Raw genomic sequence first — 24,090 nt, 5'->3', positions numbered from 1 at the left:
GATCAGTGGAGTGATTTGTAGATCTGGGATGCTCTCTCTTGAGCTCACATAGAATGTGTCACTGGCCTATATACTGGAACTTTCTCTCATGAATAAATCACTCTTTCTCCTTGATTGTTGATCTCATCATGACTTCTTTTCAGTTCCTTCAAAAACAATGGCAAACCCAATGCCAATAAGAGCCAAATGCCTCAAACATAAACACCATCCATGAGCATAAGCATCAATAATTTCTCATCCAAGAGAGCATAGCACTATGAGTGCATCAACTGTAATGTGTTAAAGCATTTAAAATAGCATCTATGAGCTAAACGTCCATCAATAAAGCATCCCACAAGGCAATCTAGGCCTATCAGCACATCCAACAAGGATCGTAGTGCATCCAAATGGCCTGTAAAGCATCCACTGCAACCCAATGCAAACCACAAATGAGTGCACACGGCTCAGACTACAATCAGAGTGATCTGCATAAGGTATATCCAAGAAATCATGGCCCCACGGCAATGACCACTAGTGAAAATAGAACCTAGGATGTCTCAAAACATGGGTGTCACTGCATAATTGAACTCAGCAAGACAATATGCAAATATCTCTCTTCTGCCACACAACTCCAAAATCTCATCCAAGGATGGAGTAAGAGCCAGTCAACCCTTGCATTTACTTGCAAAAAATGAACCTTAGGAAACTTAACCTTTGCAAAATGCCACATGGCAAAAATCAATGAGAAGGTCCTGGAAACTTTAAGAAATTTCCTTCAAAGAAACGACGGAAAAACACAGAGAAGCATAACTCCCTCGATTCTTCATGGAATGGCAAGCAGCTTTGTAGACAGATGTTTCAGGTAAGTCCCAGATCTAACGGAACAGACAGCTCTGCAAATGGAGGCCTGGATGTTCAGATCCCACTCACACAGGAAATGAAAAAATGAAGACATGGGAGTAGACAGAGCTTCACCACACCACAACTTCAGAACTTCATGGAATTGGAAGCAGCTTCACAGGTAGACGTTTTGTACCACTTTGAATCCACTGGGAGTGTTTGAACTGCAAATGGCGGCTTGGATATGGAGATCCAACATACGAAATCCGCGCACGAAATTGAATTTCACCACTTTTTGCAGGAGCTATAACTTTCCACTGAAAAGTCGGATGACAGATATGTAAGAACAAAAAATGAAGTAGTCAAAGTCTTCTACAAATTTCCTTTTGATCTCAGGGCAAGATTCAACTCCTAAAGAAAGATATCTTCATCACAAGACTCTCAGGTCTAAAATAAACTGTCTAAAACCACCTGCTGGCCTACAAAAAAAACCACTCAGAGAACTTTCCAAAAGAGCATGTGAATTTCAAATAGGAAAGAACCTTCTTAACACTATTTGCAGACACCAATTTCCACTACAACTAGGAGAAGCTGCATGCACAATTCATTACTCCCAAGGTCTTTCCATGGACTACTTAGCATTTGACCCTACTGGCACAAAATCCCATGGGCTTGCTTATACTGCATTATCACGCATAAGAGATCCATATAATTTCTACATGTTGCAAACATTGGAAATGAAACACATCAAAGTATACATATCTATTTTGCAAGAAATTGAACGATTAAAAACAATGGATGCAAGGAAATTTGGTTGCAGCAATCTCACCCGAAAATGTGCAACAATACCAATCCTCCAATACTTGTATAAAAGGACATTTCAAAAGCACGAGGAGGACATACTATGCAATGCAAACATCCTCACATCACAAATATTTTGCCTTTAAGAAATGTACCTGCACTCCCATCATGATCCTAACATTCCAAACTTTAAACATATCATTGAAACAATGGACCTTGGAATTAAGTTACTACAAAAGTGAAATACATCTACTACATGAACAATATTACTTCAATAATGGAGTCAAATGCTTGCTACCAATGTTCCAATCTCTATCCTTGCAAACTATAGCTATAATAAATGTATGTAAGCCACCAAAGACATAAACAAATTTTTGCATCCATTCACTAAATCGCATGCTCAGCCTTTTCAACAGAAACATTCCCATCTTAGGAGACTTCAACATTGACCTATAAAATGAGAACAACTAACATGGATAAACTCCTCATGTTCATAAAATGATACAATATGGAAAAACTCATTCACGACCCAACAACAATTCAAAATTCCACTTTGGGTTGTATTTGGACAAACATGTTCATCCAAAATTGAATTTTAGGAATGCACTATGCATATTGATCGGACCATTCATTAACATATACTGGTCTTTCATAAGCATGAATGTACACAACTCCACATAGGGCAGGCCTTTTGAATATAATTGAGCTTGTCTCCTTAACTTGTTGAAAAAAGAAATCAGATGGCCTATCACCCAAGTCAAGCCATTCGAGTCGTGACTGTACTTTCACTGCTACCATTCTAGAATATTCCATATCCCACAAATGGTATCTAGAGTTGGTAGCAAAACAGGGTCAAAAGGACAAAGTTTGAGGGTAGCCAATTTTAAGGAGTGGATCTAAAGCAACGGTGCTTCATTGAGCCTCCTTAAGTGAGCTCTTGCTCGACCTTAATGCTTAAAAACATGAATTACACTTAAGAGCCCCTAACCGAGCAGGATTGCCTAATTGGAATATCAAGATGAAGCCATTGAAAGAAATGCTAAGTAACTCTACTTTCATGCTTGTTGTAACTTGCTCTAAAATGCTAAGGAAAGACCTACAAATTCCAACCCTCTAATCACTAGCAATTGCTTCACTATGTTTGTCTTTTTTTTTCAACGATGAAATTAAATTAATTAAAAGTAATAAAAAGACAAAAAAGTAAAACTGACACTACACAACAACGCGAAGCACTTTGCAAGCTACCAAAAACTTTGATGACCTACATCCATAGAAATCTCACACCTCTAGAATCTCATGCTAGAAGCATCCAATTAGGTCATCCCATAAGGGAGCTCCATCAAAGACCAGAGCATTACGATAACTCTATATATGCTGTGTTGAGAAACCATCTCAACATCATATGTTCGATATGTGCATAGCACTAACCCAATAGAGTGCTATAAAGGAAAGGGTTACATACCCTAACGCTTACCCTAAAAGGGTTTGTATATATTCTACATTTTCAACTAAATTGAGTGTACAGTTAGTCATTTGTGGTGTGCTCTCTAGTTGTTCCCTCTCTCCTCATCTCCACTCTTCTCTTCTCCCCTCTTCATATTTTATCATGGCATCAGAGCTCCCTTGCCTTTCGCTGAGGCATTGCGATCCTTGAGAGTGTGAGAGTGATTGAGAGATAACATCTACGAAGAAGATGTCACTGCTCTTAGGGTCAAAGTTCTCTAGATCCTCTCTTCATTTCAACAAAAAGGTTCTCTCCTTAGTAGGGCTGGTGTTAATGTAGAAGAACTCCCTAGTACTTGATGTTAGAGGTAGTGAGAGGCATAAGTACATAGGTTACTAAGTGCTTACATGTGGTGTGTTGAGTATTGCATTGCCAACTTTGCATATGCACTCATTAGCAGTGGCATTTGATTGGATGCACTCAACGAATGCTCTTTGAATAGCTCCAATAGTTTCCTTGTCTACTTTTGTCATGTATGATGTGCAATATGATGCTGCTCCATGTGAATTTAATATAAATTAAAGGTCATTGTTATTTTAATACAGTTGGGTTGAAGTTTTAGTAAACATGTCCTTAGGCTCTCGTCTTAGGAACATCAGCCGAGTAGGAGAGGAAAGGGGGCTAGTGAAGATGGAAGGGAGGAGTGTGAGGGGTGGGGAAAGGGAACTATGGAAGGGCTAGAGCCGCGGAGGTTAAGTAGGGTTAGCGGGTGTAGGAAGGCCCGGCACGTCTAGCATGTTAGGAAAAGGTGGCCACAGGGCATCGTCGATTGCTGAAGGCGGGTCGGGCACCGTCGTCGTACCGTGAGCGATTATCGCCTTGGGTGAGCGTTGTGGGCTGGCCGCGCTGCTTAGGCGACCTTAGGTGCTTAGGGAGGGTGAGAGAGAGAGAGAGAGAGAGAGAGAGAGAGAGAGAGAGAGAGAGAGAGATGGGGTGAGGGGGGGAAGAAAGAGATGTGGGGGGTGGGAGGGGGGAAGAGAGAGGTGGGAGCGGGAAAGAGAGAGGTGGGAGGGGGGTGGAGAGAGGTTAGGGGTGGGGGAGGAGAGAAAGGTGGGTGGGTAGCGAGAGGAAGGGTGTGTAGAGGGAGGTAGAGAGATGGTGGGAGGCAGGGGGATGGTGTGTGGAGGAAGATGGGGGTGTTGAGAGAGGTAGAGAGATGGTAGGGTGTAGGAAGATGGTGGGGTGGAGGAAGATGGGGGTGTAGAGAGAGGTAGAGAGATGGTGGGAGGAAGGGGGATGGTGAGATGGGGGAGTAGAGAGAAATAGAGAGATGGTGGGATGGAGGGAGATGGGGTGTAGAGAGCGATAGAGAGATGGTGGGAGGAAGGGGGAATGGTGGTGTGGAGGGAGCAATGGGTATTACCTTAAGTGGTGGAGGTGGAGGTGATGGAGGTAGGGGGTAGGGGAGGAGGGGGATGGATGGAAAAAAAGGGGGAGGTGGCAGGGAGGTAGATGATGGCAGGTGGAAATGGAGGTGGTGGAGATGGAGGTGGAGGGGATGGATGACAGAAGTGATAGTGGAGGAGGAATGTTGGATGGAAAAAGTGGTGGTGGAGAGGGGAGATTGAGGGAAAAAGTGGACGAAAGGTGGAGGACAGAAAATGGAGGCAGACGAAAAATATGGAGGAGAGATGAAACTGGCTTGGAAAAGTGAGGAGAAAGAAGTTAAGGGGGGGGTATTGTTGCTTTTATAGGATGTGGGGGGTTTAAATGTTAATTTTGTGTGATTAGTGTATTAATGTGCTTCTATAAGTCAACATTGTTTAAGGTATAAATTCTCATCCTTTTGCACAAATTGGAAGCATTTTTCACGCCTTTGTCTTGAGGGATGTGTCTTGAATGGTTTTTCGAAGGGGGTTCTTGTCTCTCCCAAGTCTAGGTTTCAAGGGTGTTGCTCACCTACAATCATGTCATTGCTCGTTTGTAGCATAGATGTTCACAAGTGTAGAATAGGTCCTCGGGTCATATTTCGGTGAGAGGTGTAGGCTAAAGCATAGAAAGCAGATCTCATGCTCGCTTAAGTGAGAAAGAGGGCTTGATTACAATGATGAATAGAGGCTCTCGCCTCCACGGAAGTTCAAGGGTTTAGAAGGGGGTTGCAGGGTTCAGAAGGGGACAAGGTTGAGAGAGCTATCTTGGGGTTCCAAGGTTCAGAGAGAATTGCATATTTAGGAGGAGTCCATGGTTGAGGAGTGGAGAGCTAGTCTCATTCGTGACTTCGAGGGGTAAGGGTTGAGGAGGAGGGACAAGGGAGGAGAAGGAGAGAGAAGAAGGAGGAAGGAGGAGGAGGAGGAGGGAGGAGGAGGATCAGGGAGGAGGGAAGAGGAGGGAGGAGGAGGAGGAGGGAGGAAGGAGGAGGAGGAGGAGGAGGAGGAGAAGGAGGGAGTACAAGGGTAGGAAGTGCAAAGGTAAGGGCATACTAGAACACGATAGTGTAAGAGAGCATGGACATAATGGAGATCAATCACGTGAACACAATAATGAGCTTGAACACTGAACCCCAAAGAGTGGGAGCTTCATTCCATTGAGAGATATTTATATATGTTGATCTCTACACAATCCATAGGTACCTCTAGGGCGAGACCTCTTTTGTAGGAGACCTTTTGGACAAGAGTCCCTCCACTTTTTGGGGGTACCTTTTGGGTCTCTACACAAAGTGGGGGGAACTCAAAAAGTGTGGCCTTTTAGTCTCTCTTTCTCTAGGTTTAGTATTTCTCTCTCTAGATCAAGATATTACAAGCGGAGCTTTGCCGCTACTCTACACACACAATGGCCTCATCGCTGTTGCTCTAGACTGCACTTCTAGCCCTTGTTGCCATAGGGTTAACACCAATGTTTTGGCTGTTCTTTCAATTAATGGTTGTAACTATGATCATTTCAGTCTAGAGCGCTCTGGGTGCCCATTAGCTCCTTTGTTGTTCGCAACAATAGTTACTTGATTGTCATATTCAATGAGGAACTTTTCGTGGTCTTACACTTCCAATCGATCGCAATTCGCCTCTCAATTCTTTGCGAAGGATAACACTAATATCCTAGTCATGGCAGATCCTGACAATCTTGATGTATCATGACCATTTACTTTCTTATCCCTGGTTAACGCCACAAAGTCCACAGTACTTTACTTGGGCTAGGTGTTCCACCGAACTAGTTGTCCACTTGTGGATTTAAGGTAAATCTGCCGAGCTTAGTTTTTCAATACCTAGGGTGCTCTCGGTGCCCATTAGCTCCTTTGTTGTTCACAACAATAGTTACTTGATTGTCAGATTCAATGAGGAACTTTTCGTGGTCTTACACTTCCAATCGATCGCAATTCGCCTCTCAATTCTTTGCGAAGGATAACACTAATATCCTAGTCATGGCGGATCCTGACAATCTTGATGTATCATGATCATTTACTTTATTATCCCTGGTTAACACCACAAAGTTCACAGTACTTTAGTTGGGCTAGGTGTTCCACCAAACTAGTTGTCCACTTGTGGATTTAAGGTAAATCCGCCAAGCTTAGTTTTTCAATACCTAGGTTTCCTCTTGGGGTCAGATTCCATGGGTTAGAGAGATTACAATGGTGCTTGTAGAAAATAGAGGGTAGATTCACAAGTGGTGAGACTACTTCAAGGCCATGTCGGTCACCACCTTGATGATTGGAAAGGGTCAAAGACTCCGATCAGAAAGCTTCGAGCACTTCCAATCAATCTCCTTGAGACATTTCTTAATGATCTGCAAATAAACCCATTGTCCTTCCTTGTAACTTAGTCATGGCTATGCTTGTTGGCTTGCGTTCGGTCTCCTAGGCTTTGGCAATGCGGTCCTTTATTGACTCCATGATCAGCTCATAGATCTCTATGATGTGATTGGCTTCGTATTTCTTCTCGGATGTCCTAATGAGAAGGGACTTGAACTTCTTGCTGAAAGTTGCTTCATAGGGGGCAGTATGGGTGTCGTTCTAGGGGTAAGTACTGTTCTCAGTGGGACTGAGCATCCACAACATAGCATTTTAGAATATCAAATGATAACTTGTTGTAGACTTTGTACTCGTCATCTAACTACTGATGAAAACTGTGCTAGAGAAACTGAGCTTGGTACCAAAGTTGTCAAATAGGGCTCTCCAAAAATGACTAGTAAACTTGGAATCCCTATTGGACACAATGATATGGGGCATGCCATACATCGAATATCACCATCTGAGAAATAAACGAGCTATGTCATGTGCATCGATGGTACCTTTGCATGGAATTAGCATGAAAAACTTGCTAAACCTGTCCACGATGGTTAGGCACATGGTGATCCTAGTACCAATGGCTGGTGGAAGGCCTGTAACAAAATCCATGCTTATATGCTCAAAAGGTTGGTTCGGGATCTTGAGGGGATGGAGTAATCTTGGTAGCCTCCCGTGAGATGCCTTCACTTTTGCTGGCACACCTGGCAATGAGACCAATATTGAGATGAGCATCACTACGTAAATGAGGCAGAAAAACTTGCGCTCTATCTTCTCAAGAGTGCTTGTGACGCTCTATGTCCACCTGCTGGAGAATCGTGCATATCATGGAGCATGGTAGCACCGTATGAGGGCAACACACAAAGTCGTCCTTTGAAGGATAACCACCCATCATGTATAGCATAGTAGCCTAGGCGTTCGTCAAGCATGACTTCGCACCAAGGTATCTAGAAATATGCATTTGTATGGTACTGGTTGTGCATCTCCTCGATAGAAGACTCCTAGACTAAGGAAATAGAGGTGACCATTCCTCCTCTTTTGCTAAGAGCATCTGCCACAACATTCTCTAATGTGGGCTGATACTCAATCATGCCACCAAACTGTTGAAAAGTCTGGCTCCATTTGGTCTATCGATCGGGCCACTAAGCGACGAGCATGGTCTAAAGCCACTTCAAGGCCTGAAGATCTGTACAAACTGTGAAATCCTGACCATAGAGAAAATGTTTCCATTTCTTGAGGGCATGGATGACTGCACATAACTCCTTGTCATAGACTGAGTATCCGGTCTCTGCTAGAAGCAACTTGTGTCCCTCAAATACAACGAGGTGACTGTTCTACTCCAGAACCGCTCCAATGGCATAGTCACTAGCATCAGTCTATACATCTAAGGATTGATCCCATTGTGCCAATGCTAGGCACAGTGTTGTAGTAACTGCCTCCTTCATCTAAGTGAAGGCCAAAAGAGTTGTCGGAGTAAAGGTAATAGGCTATTTCCTGGCTTTTATTCCCTGTAAAAGATCGGTGATGGGAACTACAATTTTTGCCAAATCCTTGATATGCTTCCGATAGGCATGGCAAATGTCCATAAACATATGAATCTCGTGTGCTGTGGTAGGCACCTCCCACTCTATAATATCCTCCACCTTGGTGGGGTCCAAGCGAATTGCTATCGAAGTGATGATGTACCCCAAAGTAATGTAACTCCAAGAAAAAATTGGTTTTCTTGGCATTGATGTACAACTAGTTGTCCTTCAGAAGTTGAAGAACCTACTGAACGTGTTTCACATGATGTATTGGATTGTTCGAGAAAATTAGAATGTCGTCGAGAACCACAAACACTCTTACTGATCAACATTTTGAAGATCCGAAGCATCATACAGTTGAAGTACGCAGGTGCCCCTGTGAGACCAAAGGGCATCACCACGAACTCATGCTGGGCTTTCTCTGTATAGAATGATGTCTTCTAAATATCTGGCTCATGAATCGGGATCTTATTGTGCCCACTCTTCAAATCAATTTTTGAGAACTTGGCTTCGTTAAGGCGCTCCAAGATGTAGTCGATCCTTAGAATGGGAAACCTGCTCTTGATGGTTAGCTTGTTCAGTGCGCGGTAATCCACACATCCAAGCTAAATTGTCCTCCTTGATGAAGAGGATGATGGAGCTGCGTATGGTGAGTTACTGGGGCAGATGAAGCCACTGCGTAACAACTCCTCTAACTACTGCTCAAGCTTGTCCTCCATCGTCTTATTGAGACGGTAAGGATGCTTGTTGGGAGGTGATGATCTAGGCAAAGCTCAATACGATGGTCCTCTAGCCGACTTGGTGATAAGACTGGAGGCAAGCTCGATGTGAGGAAAATGTCCTAGTATTGCTAAAGCAAAGCTTCCTGCTCGAGGGTCCTGGTTGGAACTTCTGTATTGGTTGCGTTGACATAGACAATGTATGCCTCTCCTCCCTTGCAAATCTCGCGTGCCATCTAGATTGCGAAAATCAAAGGGCGAGGCAAACTATCTAAGCCAAGCTATGAACTTACCCCCCTAGTCCGGAATTTTGAGGTCCACAAATCCTGGTTCCGATAGTCTAGGTGAACTTCGAACTGGTGCAACCATCGGGCTCCCAAGATGTCCGCTGCTTGAGTTGGTGCAACCCTGAAAGTACAGGTATCTGACCGTCCTCTTATCTTTAGAGTGGCACTGAGGCCACCTTGTTGTCCTATGAATGCTCTCCATTCAAGGCAATGGTATCGAAGTGAGTCAACCTAGCTCGCTGAGCAGCTTTGGTAGAAATGACATCCCCTGAACTCCCGAATCTACGAGGATGAGGACTTTCTATCCACCAATCTATCCGTAGAACTGGAACATGGTGGCAAACTAGTGAAAGTCCTCCTTCTGTTGATCGTCTTCAATCTCCTCTGTAACCACTGAGGTTATCTTGGCCGAGTCAAAGCGGTAGAAGAACCACTTGACGTGTATCCAACTGCTCGCTGCTGCTTGAAATGTGGGCAATCCTGGTTTTTGTGCCTCTACTCGTGGCAATAGAAGCAACAGTTCTCTTTGGCATAGGTTGCTCGATCGGGTGGATGCATCCAAGCACCCTCCATAGCCATTGTTGTCTTTTGCTAGCCAGTCCTTCTGTTGCGCCGTGCTAGCCTTCTTTCCTCATCTATAGCGACAGAATCCAAGGGCTTCTTAATGTAGACCCGCTTGGGTACTTAACCCTTATGCATGAGCTCAAAGTTCTAAGCAAGCTCGTATGCACACTCATAGTCCCATGTCTAAAAACTACGAACATACCACCGGATGTTTGATCGCAACCCATGAACGAATTTGCTCATCTTTTTCCTCCAACTACCATTGTATGAACATTGCATGAATTTATTGGCATAACAATTCACTTACTTGGTGTCCCCCTAGCATAGCTCGTAGAATAGAAGTACTACAGTAGCAAGAACCGTGATCAAAGATCTCTCACAAATTCCATTGAACTGTAGAAAGGTGTCTCCTCATATGCATTATAGTGATCCTTCTACCACATGTGTCACTAGGTGACCGCCTTGCCTAGATGCTAGGAAGCACCACTCATTGTCCTTCATAGGCATCGCTGAAAAATAACTTTCGAGCTAATTGAGCCACAAAGTCAACACTAAGGATCTTTGCTTAACATCATACCATATGAAGTTGAGCTTCCCCAAAAAGAAAGGCTTAGTTGAAGGTGGAAGTCTCTCCTTCTCTCCTTTTCTCCCCCCGCTAATCAAAGTAGAGAAATGCGAAGCTTCCGATACCGTTCTTCCTTTTCTTCTTGAGCAATACTTTCCCAAATCTCCTCAACTTCCCGAGCCTCTCAATCATGTGTCTTTTGCTTCTTGATCTGCCCTTTCAACATCTCGAGCTTCCCGAGCTTTTACCTCTCGAGCCTCTCAATCACGTTCTTTTGCCTCCTGCGCTAGCCTTTCACGCTATCTCGCAACCTGCTGACGATCTTCCCGCATCTCTTGAAGCTGGGTCATGCAAGTAAAGAGAGCCTCAGACTGTTGTTGATGTATTTGCATCATAGCCTACAGCGTGGCTGTCATGGGCAGACATGGAAGTGCAAATCTCCTCAACTTCCCAAGCCTCTAGATCGTGTTCGTCTTTTGCTTCTCGAACTGCCCTTTCAACTTCTCAAGCTTCCCAAGCTTTTACCTCTCAAGCCTACCAATCACGTTCTTCTTTTGCCTCCCGAGCTAGCCTTTCACACTATTTGGCTGCCTGCTCACGATCTTCTCACATCTCCTAAAGCTAGGTCATGTGGGTGAAGAAAGCCTCAGACTGTTGCTGCTGTATTTGAATCATAGCCTACAACATAGCTGTCGTGGAAGTGTATGTAGGATTCTATGGTAGAGGGTGAGGCATTGACCCCCCCCCCGCCCCTTCTTATGTTTAGACTGCTCACTAGTGCTCATGGCGTCCTTACTGAGTCTTGTCTAGACCATAAACAATGTTTATGGTCTGACCCTAACTAGCCTGAACCTCTTGATTCCTTCAAAAAGAGTTCCCCTCTTTACTACATGCCGTAAGGTGTAAAGACCTACGGGTGAAGACGACAATCAGCCCAATGCACAATGGAGTAAGGGAGGAGCAGCAGTGGAGTATGGTACTACCACTAATCCAGGGTAGGGACAAAATACAAAAAATAGATAAGATACCACTAGCCCGAGGTAGGGACAAAATACAAAAAATAGATAGGATACCCCTCTGTCTTAAGAAAGAACCTGAAGCTCTGATACCAATGTAACGGAAGATAGACTATCCTCACTCTCTCTCCTACTCAACTGCAAACTGCAAGATGATGCACTCGATACACAAAGTGATGCTATGGATGTGAGTGAGAGAATCGGAGGGAGAGAATATAACTGAAATGCATGAATGCCCAAAGGGCTGAATACAACTGTATGGAGGGGCTGAAACCCTCAATTACAAAACTGGAAAGAAACTAGACTACCTAGAGGAGGTGAATCCTCACTAGATCCCTGTATAGGCTGAGGTACCCTGCTGGTCTGCTGCCGGTAAGCCTGGCTACTGCTACTCTGAAGGCTTTAAGGCCTGAGAAGTGGATGAAGAATGAGGGCCAAGGGGGCTACTTTTATAGGCTCCCATGGACCCCTAAAGTGCCGACCAGGCTGCTATATGCTCACTGACCAGCATCATCCTGTCCCGACCTGCTGCTGCTGCTGCTGCTGCTGAACCACGTGCTGACATGGCAGCCGACTGGCCACGTGGCAGGTGCTGACATCAGCACTGCCACATGGCAGCTCCTGTGCTGCCTGCATGTACTCCTGCGTTGTCTGCATGGCAGTCGGCATGGCCACAGGCTGTGGATGCCCGTGACACACTGTACCCTTTTATCATGTATATATAGTGTGCGCGCGCACACGTGTGTGTGTGCGCACGCACCAATGGAGAAGGCTAATCAAAAGATAGCCCACATTCTCTTCAATCAAGCTACAATTGTTTGTGAAGACAAGAATTTTCCTTCATATATATAACAAATCACAAAGTAGCCCTCTTGCACGATCTGATTTCCACTCACTTCAAATGCACATATGCTAATCAAAAGATAGCCCACATTCTCTTCAATCAAGCTACAATTGTTTGTGAAGACGAGAATTTTCCTTCATATATATAACAAATCACAAAGTAGCCCTCTTGCACAATCTGATTTCCACTCATTTCAAATGCACATATACAAAAGATCATACAATAGGCAAAAGGTGTTCCATACATCCTTTCTTGTCCATCCTTTCTTGTCCAGAGTCATGCGAATGACTCACCAAGATAGAAATGGATAGAACTCAAAGGTAGTTGCCATTACATTTGAGCTAATATAAAGTTTCATAAACAACTAAACTGGTAAATCTGCCATACAAGTAGACTTTCTTGTATAGCAAAAATATAAGTGCATCACAGCAACATCCATGAACTTCTAACTTACCAAAAAAATTGCCTGATCCACCTGCTGGCAAGAGTGCAGAGCACTATGCAAAGCAATAAATACGTACATTGAACCATATGCCCACAGATTAGTGAGATAAGCAGTGAGTTATCAAGATACTTTTTGAAGTTGTAAACGCTTTGATGATTCTGTGTCCAACACTGTGCTTCCAAGTCGCGTTGGAGGCCAGTATCGAATCACAGATCTACCTAGAATGTTCTTTGCAGGCAGGGGCCCCCTACAAAATTTCAAGAACAACCAGTAAGACAAGATTGCATATTGCTCCCTTTGACTAAGGAATCAAGTAGAAAGTAAATGCATTTACCAGGCATGTGAATCATAGCTGTTGTTTCGATTATCTCCCATTACAAACACATAGCCATCAGGTACATACTGCACAGCAAGTTTACAGAGAGGTGGTCAGTTTGGAGCATGCCAAGGTTCACTATGAGCAATAAATTGACAACAATACACTCAAAAACAACCTGTGTGCAGGTGTGAAAGAATATGGCCGATTGGAAAAAATCTTAGGGTTAGAATCAGGCGGGTGGTCAACTGGAAACAGTCTCAGAATAGAGTTGGCATAATGGCTTTTTTCCCTCACACAATAATCTGACTACTTTGAACTCACTGAATCGACATTACTTGGGAGACATTAAACAGCAAAGCTCAATATCAGAACTTTGGATATTGAAATGTTCAGGAACTAACAATACTACGCATATCATATTTTGGTGGCTCCGCAATAAAGTCCTCACGCTGGGGAACACCATTCACAATGAGCTTTCCATCATGGACCTGTATAAGACAATTCATCATCAACCGCAAAACAAAGCTTCCCAGAAAGCAACAGCAATCATGAGTTGCACACAAATGTCTCGATTAACAAAAAAAGAAAGCATACTTCAACAACATCCCCAGCTCTTGCAACCACACGCTTTATAAACACCTCTCCGGGACCAAAACCTCTTTCCTGTCATCAGCAAGACAGCAGCTAGAACCACATTATGGATTTGTGAAAGATCACCAGTGTTATGTGAAGAGACGGGACCAAATAATAATAATAATAATAGCAAATAGAAGAAAGAAAGAAAGAGGGGGAGGAAGGTTTAAAGGGAGAGAGAGAGAGAGAGAGAGAATGGAAATATCTCTTGCCTGTAATACTGGAGGAGCTGTGAATATGACAATGTCATTCACATCTGGTCTTCTAAAGTAGTACGAAACCTGAGAAAAGGAAGACACTCAATGAGGTTCGATTTCACATGCTTACGCACAGAATATGGATTCAAAAAAAAAGGGCATAATTATGTAAATGCAGTATTTACTACACACACATACCCTGAAAAAGAGAAAGAGAGAGAGAGAGAGAGAGAGAGAGAGAGAGAGAGAGAGAGAGAGAGAGGGGGGGGGGGGGCCCTGGGGTGTAAGAGAAACTGATTTCACAATTACAGAGGAGTGCACAATGTCTGGTAGTATATTTTAAACAGGAATGGCAATAGGCTGAAGGGTATAAATACACTTCAGGCTGCATTGTCATAAACGATGGCAGTCAAGCCAACCTAAAGAAAATAAAAAAGATCAAACGATATAAGCATCAAGAGACAAGTGATGAGCTCAAACGTTTTCCCTAACTTGCAAAGGATGGATACAACAGAGAAGAGACCCTGATAAAAGATTTCACAAGCTAGGTGGCTCAGATAACAGTTGGAGCAATTTTCCAGCTGGACCTTTAAGCTACAACTGACTGTAAACCTTTGTCTGATAACAAGTAAATGTCATATGAGAAAGGAGATTGTAATGCAGCAGGCTCTTGGCACATGCACACGTGTCAGCCATTGATGGCCATCTCCTGCTGCATATGGCCCAGCAGGATCAAATAGACAACTCCCCAACTAACAGACAGTCGATCATAGTAGCGAGGCACATGCCTTCCGTTATAGAAGATCCCATGAGCAGTTCCAGCAGATCTTTCGGGGTCCTTACAGCAGTCAGCAGGGCACATTCCTAGGCTGCTTGGGGCAGAAAAAATTCGATAAATATTGTACCAGATCCCATGAGCAGTTCCAGCACATCTTCGGGGGTCCTCAACAGTTGGCAGACCACAGTTGATTACACAGGCCTGCTGGGGTACGTTTTGGATAAACAATGCATGCACGAGATACCAACAAGAATAGAGGATGTAGCTCTCTGAAAGCCTAAATCATAAGGCGAAGAGTTTTTGCATAGCTCAGGCAGCTTCATCACTGGTAGAAGTGTGCACAAATATTACTCAAAAACGAAGCACTGAGATCTGAAGAAGCATACACAGGAAATAGGACAGCCAAAATACCATATGTATATTGCACCAAAATATCTCCATATAAAATGGATTAACCCTCCTGAGTGCCAACCCCTGCAGCTCCTGCCAACAGGCTATGCCATCTAGACAGCTCGTTAGCCAGCTGGGGAAGAAAGAAGAAGGGGGGGAGGGGGGGCGTGCGGGATAACTAGAGCAAAGACTGTCACTCTTAATCCCACAAAAACCTGTTTGCAAAAACATGCAGGAAAGGATAAGCAGCAGCTCCTTAGATGTTCAAAACTTCAGTTTTCCAGCCTTCCCTTCACTGAGATTCGCTGGTGTACTGAGCAGTGCTTTGGAACCTTCAGCCACACTTGTAAAAGTTCTTTCTGGCCAGTTCTATTCCATATCTGAGTTCTCTATTTTCTGCACATCTTGAGAGTGATTGGAGAGCGTTGTGAGATCCCTTTGCTGGCATATTCCGCTGCATCGTCTAGCAGTAGGTTGCTGTCTTTTATTCTGTGATGGTGTTAGAGCCCAAAGGTTCAACTCAAGATTGCACCGAATTGAGAACGGTTCTTTGCTTGATCAGTATGGTGCTATGTTTCGTTAGATTTAGGGGTCAATACCCTACCAATAATGTGAAGAATATGGTACATATTTAGTTTTATCCACAATTGGCTGCAGTGTGTACCATATTCTTCAGCTGGTAAGATCAAATCATTTGCGTACATAGCCAGAGGCATACCCAGCTAGCCTAAGTTCGCCTACGCAATACATACATTACAAAAAAATGACAGGTCATGTCAACTAAACAAAAACAATGACCGGTCTAGGAAACGACAGGTTTTACAGACATCAATCGATAGATACGAGGATGATCTATTTTACATAAGAAGTAAATTTTCATTATCATTAGCCTAAGCATGTATGACTCTTTAAAACCAGTGATAGTATGATATCCGAAATCCTTAAGACTAAGCGCTTGCGAGCTGAAGTTCACAAGACAGATTTCAGCACAAAAAGCGTGATCACTAAAGTCAAGCAATAGAATGAAAATTGATACATTCTCTGTTTAAAAAAAAAAGAATGAAAATTGATACAACATTGCAAACACAAAGGAGAGAGTGCAAACCTTTTCGGCAATGATTTTATCTCCGACCTCAAGAGTAGGGAACATGGAAAGGGATGGGATAAACCTAAAGTCTGCTATGAACCATCGGAAGAGAAAGGATAGAACGATGGTGACGACAATAGTCTTGTAGTCTTCAGCAGAAAGGTTGACCCAATCAAAAATCCGTTTTAAGAATCCATCAGTAGCACTGTCGCCAATACAGCTGAGACTCTCTAGTGGTTTCCCCGTATCACCGATGGAAGTTGAAGCTGTGTTTATAGTCGACTCGTCGTCGGCTGTATCACGGATGGGAGATGATAGGCCGGGGACCTCGAGCTCGGGGACCTGGCTAATAACAGGTTCATCATTGGAGGCAGCAAGGCGGCGGGAACCGGGTCTGCGAGGGCGACGGCACAAACCATGATGGCAGATGGAAGTGAAGATAGGGCTAAGGGAGAAGTCAGTGCAGTAGAGGGGAGCAACGCTCCAGGAGCGCAAATGTAGCATGGGAGGAGGGGGGGTCAAAAAAAAAAGGGGGGAGGGGAGTGGAGACGGGAGGAGCGAGGGGAGGGGGAAGGGAAGGGGGAGCGGGGGAAAGGGGAGGCTAGGGAGCCATGCGAGGAGCTCTGCGGGGGACGGGAAGGGTGGCAGAGATGGAGGAAGGAGGAGGAGGAGGAGGAGGAGGAGGAGGCGAGCGAAGGCATTCTAAAAAAGCAAGAAGATAGCACTCACAGCACAAGGATCGCCATAGCCATAGCCATAGCTCAGTTTCTGAACCTCCCACACTACACACTCTTCAGCTGAAGATGAAGATGAAAAAGTACTTACTACTTATTGACATATGCTCCTCCTTTGTGGGTTGCTTCCTTGCTTGCTTGCTTGAGGAACAAGATACGTCTTCCCCTTTTCCTAACCCACATTACCTCACCTCCCATCCCAGCCTCTTCCCCACCCTTTCTTGCTCCTTGTGTACCCGCCACCGCACGTGCTTTACTACCCCCCAAGCTCTCTCCCTCGCCACAAACATGAAGCTTGCCCAACATTTTTGGAGCCGAGTCTATAAGCACTGGCACACCCAGCTCGCACATTGCAGCATTTGCTATGAGCTGGCTAGACAGCTCCACCTTGCCTAAGCATGTCGATCGCCCGTGGCTGGTGGGTGGTGCTGTGAACAACCCATTCCAACTCATTGGCACCTCACTGGAGATCCTCAATACCTAGCCTAAGCCGCCAATTGGGGTTCAAGCCAAACCGAGCCAAGCCAACTCTATGTGGTGTCCAAACAAGCCAATACCTAACAATAAAAACACATCTTTCTCCTACAATTTGCTCAAAGTACTTTGATTGACACTTGGGCAAGGAGAGGGCAATGTTGGAGGACCCTCTCGAATCATGTTTTGCCATTTCCATCAACAGCCCTATGAGATGAACACCATCCGCCCCACCTGAACCCACCCATACAGTTTGTTTCTTGCCTCTTCTTCTCACCCTTGTTGCCTCAATCTCAACAGGGCCAAGACAACTCACCCCCTTTCAACTCCTTTTGTGCATGGGCTAGTCTGGCGCCATAAGATGCTCTGGAGCAGCATATAAACAAACTCAATGCAACATCTACTTCCAGGTAAAGGAGCATCTTAATATCGAAATTTTAGCGGCAGGAATTTTTGTTTTGTTGCACGAGAAAATGTTTGTGTCAATACTGGTTGATTGTCAAATCAAAAGTTAGGGAGGACACATTGAGGACTATTGGTGTAAGGCAAGGGGCTATGGAGCCGCTATTGGATATGGTCACTTGGAAAAATTTGGAGGAAATCAGAACAACAGCAGTGCAACTGTTCACTGGGTCTGTCAAGGGCATCTTTGGCATGCTCGTGCACGAATGCTTGTCGAACATCAACAACAAGGGTCTAAACACGAGTATATTATACATCCAGCAAGCTGGTTCACGATTGCGGTTCAGGATAATGGCAAGTTGAATCCTTGGAGAGTTTTTTGCGGGTTGCTGCATTACTTCTTAGCGTCCCCTCCATATTTGACATGGGCAAAATGGTCCTACTACCTGGGCTTATCGACGATGCAGCAAACGCGCATGGTTACCTCCCCTCTCCCCCTTCTTGCCCTTTCCCTTCCCCTCACCCCTTTGGGACCCTTTTACATTACTGACATGGAGGTGAAGTATACTATAGATCAGTCTATGAAGCTCCCACACTGCACACTCTTCAGCTGAAGATGAAGTACTTGCTTGTTAACATATGCTCCTTTGTCCTTGCTTGCTTGCTTGCTTGCTTGAGGAACAAGATACTTCTTCCCCTTTTGCTACCCTCACCCCAACCCAAGTTTCCCACATTACCTCACCACCAGTCTCAAGCCATCCCAGCCTTTCTTGCTCCTTGTGTACCCAGCACCGCATGCTCTACTACATTCGAAGCTCTCTCTCCCGCCACCTCGCCATGAAAAAGAAGCATGCCCAACGTTTTCGGAGCCGAGTCCAAAGTATCGGCAGCACTACCACACCTAGCACACACATTGCAGCATTTGCAATGAGCTTGAGAGACAGCTCCACCCTGCCTAAGCATGTCGACCGTTGGGCGATGCCGTGAACAACCCATTCCAACTCATAGGCACCTCAATGGAGATCCTCAATACCTAGCCAAAGCCGTCGATTGGGGTTCAAGCCAAACCTAGCCAAACCAATGCTATGTGGTGTCCAAACAAGCCAATACCTAACAATAAAAACACATCTATCTTCTACAATTTGCTCAAAGTACTTTAACTAATGCTTGGGCAAGGAGAGGGCAATGTTGGAGGACCATCTCAAATCATGTTTTGCCATTTCCATCAACAACCCTATGAGACAAGCACCATCCACCCAACTTGAACCCACCCATACAGTTTGTTTTTTGCCTCTTCTTCTCACCTTTTTTGCCTCAATCTCAACATTTAAGGTTGTTTATAGAGTGGTCGTCCGTGCACGCTTTGGTGCACACATGCAAGTGCATGTGTGTGTGTGTATGTGTGCGTGTGCACGCATGCATGCATGCATGCATGTGTGTGTATGTGTGCATGTGTGTGTATGTGCGTGCGCGCATGTGTGCACATACATGAGTCCATGCACAAGCGCGTGCATGTGTGTGCACACACATGGGAATGTATCCCCGCACACACACATACTTTATTTTTTTAAATCTTACATACACACACACACACACACACACACATGAAACTCAAATTTGGAATGACCATGAGGATACAAGGATTTATAACATTTCCATGAAACATGAAAAGTAAAGGAATTAGCAACACAAAGATTGGATAAATTATTGTTGAATGTGATGTAGCTAGAAGCTGACAATGCCATGCAAAAATGAAAATTTGGATCATTGCAAAGAGAATGTGTAGCTTGGTCACAACAAAGTTTTTTGAGGATAAACTTTTTGCGAAAGGCTTATATTTATCCTAGAATTTGACCCAATGCAAGATAGCTTGGTCACAACAAGCCATCAATAGACTTAAAAGAAAGATGCAAAGGGTCCAATAAAAATTGAACAAGATTTCTTGCAAGGTTGCATATAATAAGTCATCTTTGCTTTCCTCATGTATCATTTCCATTACTTGATATTACTTATTTGTTAAAGTCCATATGGTTTATATTGACCCAATGATCATGCTATGTAAAACATTTGGAATCAGGTGATGTACAATGCTAGCCATACCTTGCAAGGTGAAGTCAATGTGGTTGCCCCTTTACACACTAATTGTCAATAAAAGGGAATCGCTTCGTGGCAAAAATCCAATCAGTCTTGAGCGATGCAAATGCTATAATTCGGGACACTAACCATGATGGAACTATACAAGTTATAATGGAATTTGGATCCTTTGTAGTTTAATTTGGACACATAAACAAAGGTACAATAGAATAAAATGACCTTTTTATTATTTGGAATGATACTTTTGGTATTGCACAAGCAATATTACAAATAGAATAAAACTATCTTTTTTTGTTATTTGCAAGCAAAGGTGCTATATGCAAAAAGTGGTAACATTTTTCCTTTCTTTGATCATTGAAAGAAAATTCTCAAACACAAAAATGTACAATGTTAGCCGTTCCTAAGGAGGGTGGAAGTAAGGTGGTTTCCACTTTATAGACTAGATAGTTGATAATTTTGCAAGCTATTTTACTATGGAGCTAAAACAAGATATGCAAATATAGTGATATTGACAATAATGGCACGTTACAAGGGGGTTATATATATTCAAGGGTCATGTTATGTAAAATGTTAGCCATCAAGTGATGTACAATGTTGGACATTCCTTACAAGATGAAGTCAAACATGTTTGCCCCTTTATACACTAAGTGTCAAAAAATGGGAATTGCTTCTCAAGGGAGTCGTGGCAAAAAGCCAAGCAATCTTGAGAGATCCAAAGATTATTTTTGGGGACACTAACAATGATGGAACTATACAAGGTATAATGGAGCTCGATCCTTTGTAGTTTCAAAATCGCATAATTGACGTCAAAATCGCATACTTGACATCAAATTTCCAAAAATACATCTGGAATCACATAAGCAATGGTACGACAGAATAAAACAACCTTTTTAGAATGTGGAATTTATATTCTAGGCAACATCATCAAAGAAAGGCATTACAATTTTGAAGATCTTTGCAAACATACTAGCCATTTTGGTGCCAAATTTCATGGGGAAGCATTTATGCTTTCTGAAATAGTAAGATAACATTTTCTTTCATCAAATGTGTCCCACAATACAAGGAATGCATGATAATTAAAACGCACTTAAGTTGGCACCCAATTGGTCATTAGTGATGCCTTTGTAATGTTGTGTATGTAAAACATTAGATTAGTTAGAAAAGAGCTAAAGAGTGTAAAAATTATAAAGTATGAAACCTTCCAATATGTTCTTTGAAGGGGTAGTTTTTAACCTCATTTGTTGGACCACTGCATGTGTGTGTGTGTGCGCGCGCACGTGCGCATGTGTGCAAGTGTGTGCATACATGAGTCCATGCACAAGCACGTGCATGTGTATGCACACACATGGGAATGTATCCCCCCCACACACACATACTTTATTTTTTTAATCTTACATACACACACATATGAAAATCAAATTTGGAACGACCATGAGGATACAAGGATTTATAACATTTCCATGAAACATGAAAAGTAAAGGAATTAGCAACACAAAGATTGGATAAATTATTGTTGAATGTGATGTAGCTAGAAGTTGACAATGCCATGCAAAAATGAAAACTTATCCTAGCTTTGGATCATTGCAAAGAGAATGCATAGCTTGGTCACAAAAAACTTTCATGAGGATAAACTTTCTGTGAAAGGCTTATATTTATCCTAGAATTTGACCCAATGCAAGATAGCTTGGTCACAAGAAGCCATCAATAGACTTAAAAGAAAGATGCAAAGGACCAATAAAAGTTGAACAAGATTCCTTGCAAGGTTGCATCTAATAAGTCATCTTTGCTTTCCTCATGTATCATTTCCATTACTTGAGATTACTTATTTGTTAAAGTCCATATGATTTATATTGACCCAATGATCATGCTATGTAAAACGTTCGGAATCAGGTGATGTACAATGCCAGCAATACCTTGCAAGGTCAAGTCAATGTGGTTGCCCCTTTACACACTAATTGTCAACAAAAGGGAATTGCTTCGTGGCAAAAAGCCAATCAATCTTGAGGGATGCAAATGCTATAATTTGGGACACTAACCATGATGGAACTATACAAGTTATAATGGAATTTGGATCCTTTGTAGTTCAATTTGGAATAGCATAAACAAAGGTACAATAGAATAAAATGACCTTTTTATTATTTGGAATGATACTTTTGGTATTGCACAAGCAATATTACAAATAGAATAAAACTACCTTTTTTGTTATTTGCAAGCAAAGGTGCTATATGCAAAAAGTGGTAACATTTTTCCTTTCTATAATCATTGAAAGAAAATTCTCAAACACAAAAAATGTACAACATTGGCCGTTCCTAAGGAGGGTGGAATAAGGTGGTTTCCACTGTTTGTAGACTAGATTGTTGATAATTTTGCAAGCTATTTTACTATGGAGCTAAAACAAGATATGCAAATATAGTGATATTGACAATAATGGCACGTTACAAGGGGGTTATATATATTTTTTGACGTCAAATTACCAAAAATACATTTGGAATCACATAAGCAATGGTACAATATAATAAAGCAACCTTTTTAGAATGTGGAATTTATATTCTAGGCAACATCATCAAAGAAAGGCATTATTTTGAAGATCTTTGCAAACATATTGACCATTTTGGTGCCAAATTTCATGGGGAAGCAAATATAATGTAAGAATTGTCATTTGTGCTTTCTAAAATAGTAAGATAACATTTTCTTTCATCAAATGTGTCCCGCAATACAAGGAATGCATGATAATTAAAACGCACCCAAGTTGGCACCCAATTGGTCATTAGTAATGCCTTTGTAATGTCGTGTATGTAAAACATTAGATTTAGTTAGAAAAGAGCTAAAGAGTGTAAAAATTATAAAGTATGAAACCTTCCAACATGTTCTTTGAAGGGGTAGTTTTTAACCTCATTTGTTGGACCACTTTATTGCAATTTTTTCCTAAAACTAGTTGCTAGAATGTACCCCCAATGAATGAAAATTCAAAATTCACATTAGTATTAGTTGGATGCTCCTCAAATTAAAATTTTAGTTTCAATTAATGGGTTCCCAAAGGTTCATTGGTGGCTTAATATTTGCAAGGCTAAGGTCACGGTTAATGAAGTGGTTGAATGCCAGCTCGAGGTGGCAACGGCTATCGTATTGCCACCCATGTCTGCACAACTGCTACAACCTGACTGCTGCCTGGCGGAGATAAGTCACCCCCTTTCAACTCCTTTTGTGCATGGGCTAGTCTGGTGCCATGAGAAGCTTTGGAGTAGCCTATAAACAAACTCAATGCAACATCTTCTTCTAGGTAAAGGAGCTCTTAGTATCGAAATTTTAGCGGCAAGAATTTTTGCTTTGTTGCAGGAGAAAATAATTGTGTCAATGCTGGTTGATCGTTAGATTAGTAGTCAAGGAGGACACATTGAGAATGATTGGCATGAGGCAAGGGGCTATGGAGCTACTATTGGATATGGTCACTTGGAAAAATTTGGAGGAGGAATGAGAACAACAACATCGCAATTGTTCACCAAGCTAGTGAAGTACAATCGCAACAGCATTCGAATGGTAATGATGCATGGGTTTGTCGAGGGCATCTTTGGAATGCTCTCGTACAAATGCTTGTCGAACATCAATAATAGGGGTCTAGACTCACGAGTATGCTATACATCTAGCAAGGTGGTTCGCGATCGTGGCTCAGAATAATGGTGAGCTAAATCCTTGGAGCGTTTTTTGCAGGTTGTTGCATTGCTTCTTAGCTTCCCCTTCATATTCAAGATAGGCAAAATGGGCCTTCACATTTGAGATGGGCAAAATGGTCGTGCTACCTGGGCTGATCGACGATGCTGCAAACGCGCATGGTTACCTCCCCTCTCCCCCTTCTTGCGCTTTTCCTTTTGCTCACCCCTCCAGATCCTTTTAGATTACTGATGTGGAGGCTTGGGAGAATGGCATAATGATAGAGTGGCATAGCTTTGGGGCAGCAGTGGTGGTGAATGCCTTTGATGAGGCATTGAGCAGAGCTTATGGATCTTCAAGTGTGAAATGGAGTTGAGGCATATTCAAAGAACAAAAGGAGCAATGACATCTGTTTTTCTGTGGATTTTCAATTCTTAGAGATTTTGAGCAATTGCCAACAAGGGTTTCCTACATTGCTATGAGCAATTTGCACAACAATTCTTCCTTATGTAGTGTTGTTTCAGATTTCACT

General features: G+C 42.9%; 1 protein-coding gene across 1 annotated transcript; it reads right to left on the bottom strand.

The window, feature by feature from the left end:
• Positions 1-12,623: 12,623 nt before the first annotated feature.
• Positions 12,624-17,010, bottom strand: LOC147890514 (uncharacterized). The gene is made up of 6 exons (XM_087390572.1): positions 16,225-17,010; positions 13,967-14,035; positions 13,716-13,784; positions 13,523-13,609; positions 13,137-13,204; positions 12,624-13,049 (listed from the first exon to the last, which is right to left on the bottom strand). The coding sequence occupies exons 1-6, from the start codon at positions 16,708-16,710 to the stop codon at positions 12,923-12,925; spliced, it is 906 nt and encodes a 301-aa protein (XP_087246698.1). The 5' UTR covers positions 16,711-17,010; the 3' UTR covers positions 12,624-12,922.
• Between the last annotated feature and the right edge of the window lie 7,080 nt (positions 17,011-24,090).

Source organism: Dipteris shenzhenensis, chromosome 19 (genome assembly GCF_047967505.1).
Source record: "Dipteris shenzhenensis isolate YYH24624 ecotype China chromosome 19, Dip_SZ_1.0, whole genome shotgun sequence".
NCBI lineage: Eukaryota > Viridiplantae > Streptophyta > Polypodiopsida > Gleicheniales > Dipteridaceae > Dipteris > Dipteris shenzhenensis.
Note: the sequence above shows the minus strand (reverse complement) of the source record. Positions and strands in the feature narration are given on the sequence as shown.

Excerpts from the sequence above, each read along its gene's own strand:
- LOC147890514 (XM_087390572.1), bottom strand. The coding sequence starts at position 16,710 with ATGCTACATTTGCGCTCCTGGAGCGTTGCTCCCCTCTACTGCACTGAC. Across the intron at positions 13,785-13,966 it reads CAGCTCCTCCAGTATTACAG|GAAAGAGGTTTTGGTCCCGG; the intron begins GCAAGAGATATT and ends TGCTGATGACAG. Across the intron at positions 13,205-13,522 it reads AATATGATATGCGTAGTATT|TATGTACCTGATGGCTATGT; the intron begins GTTAGTTCCTGA and ends CTTGCTGTGCAG.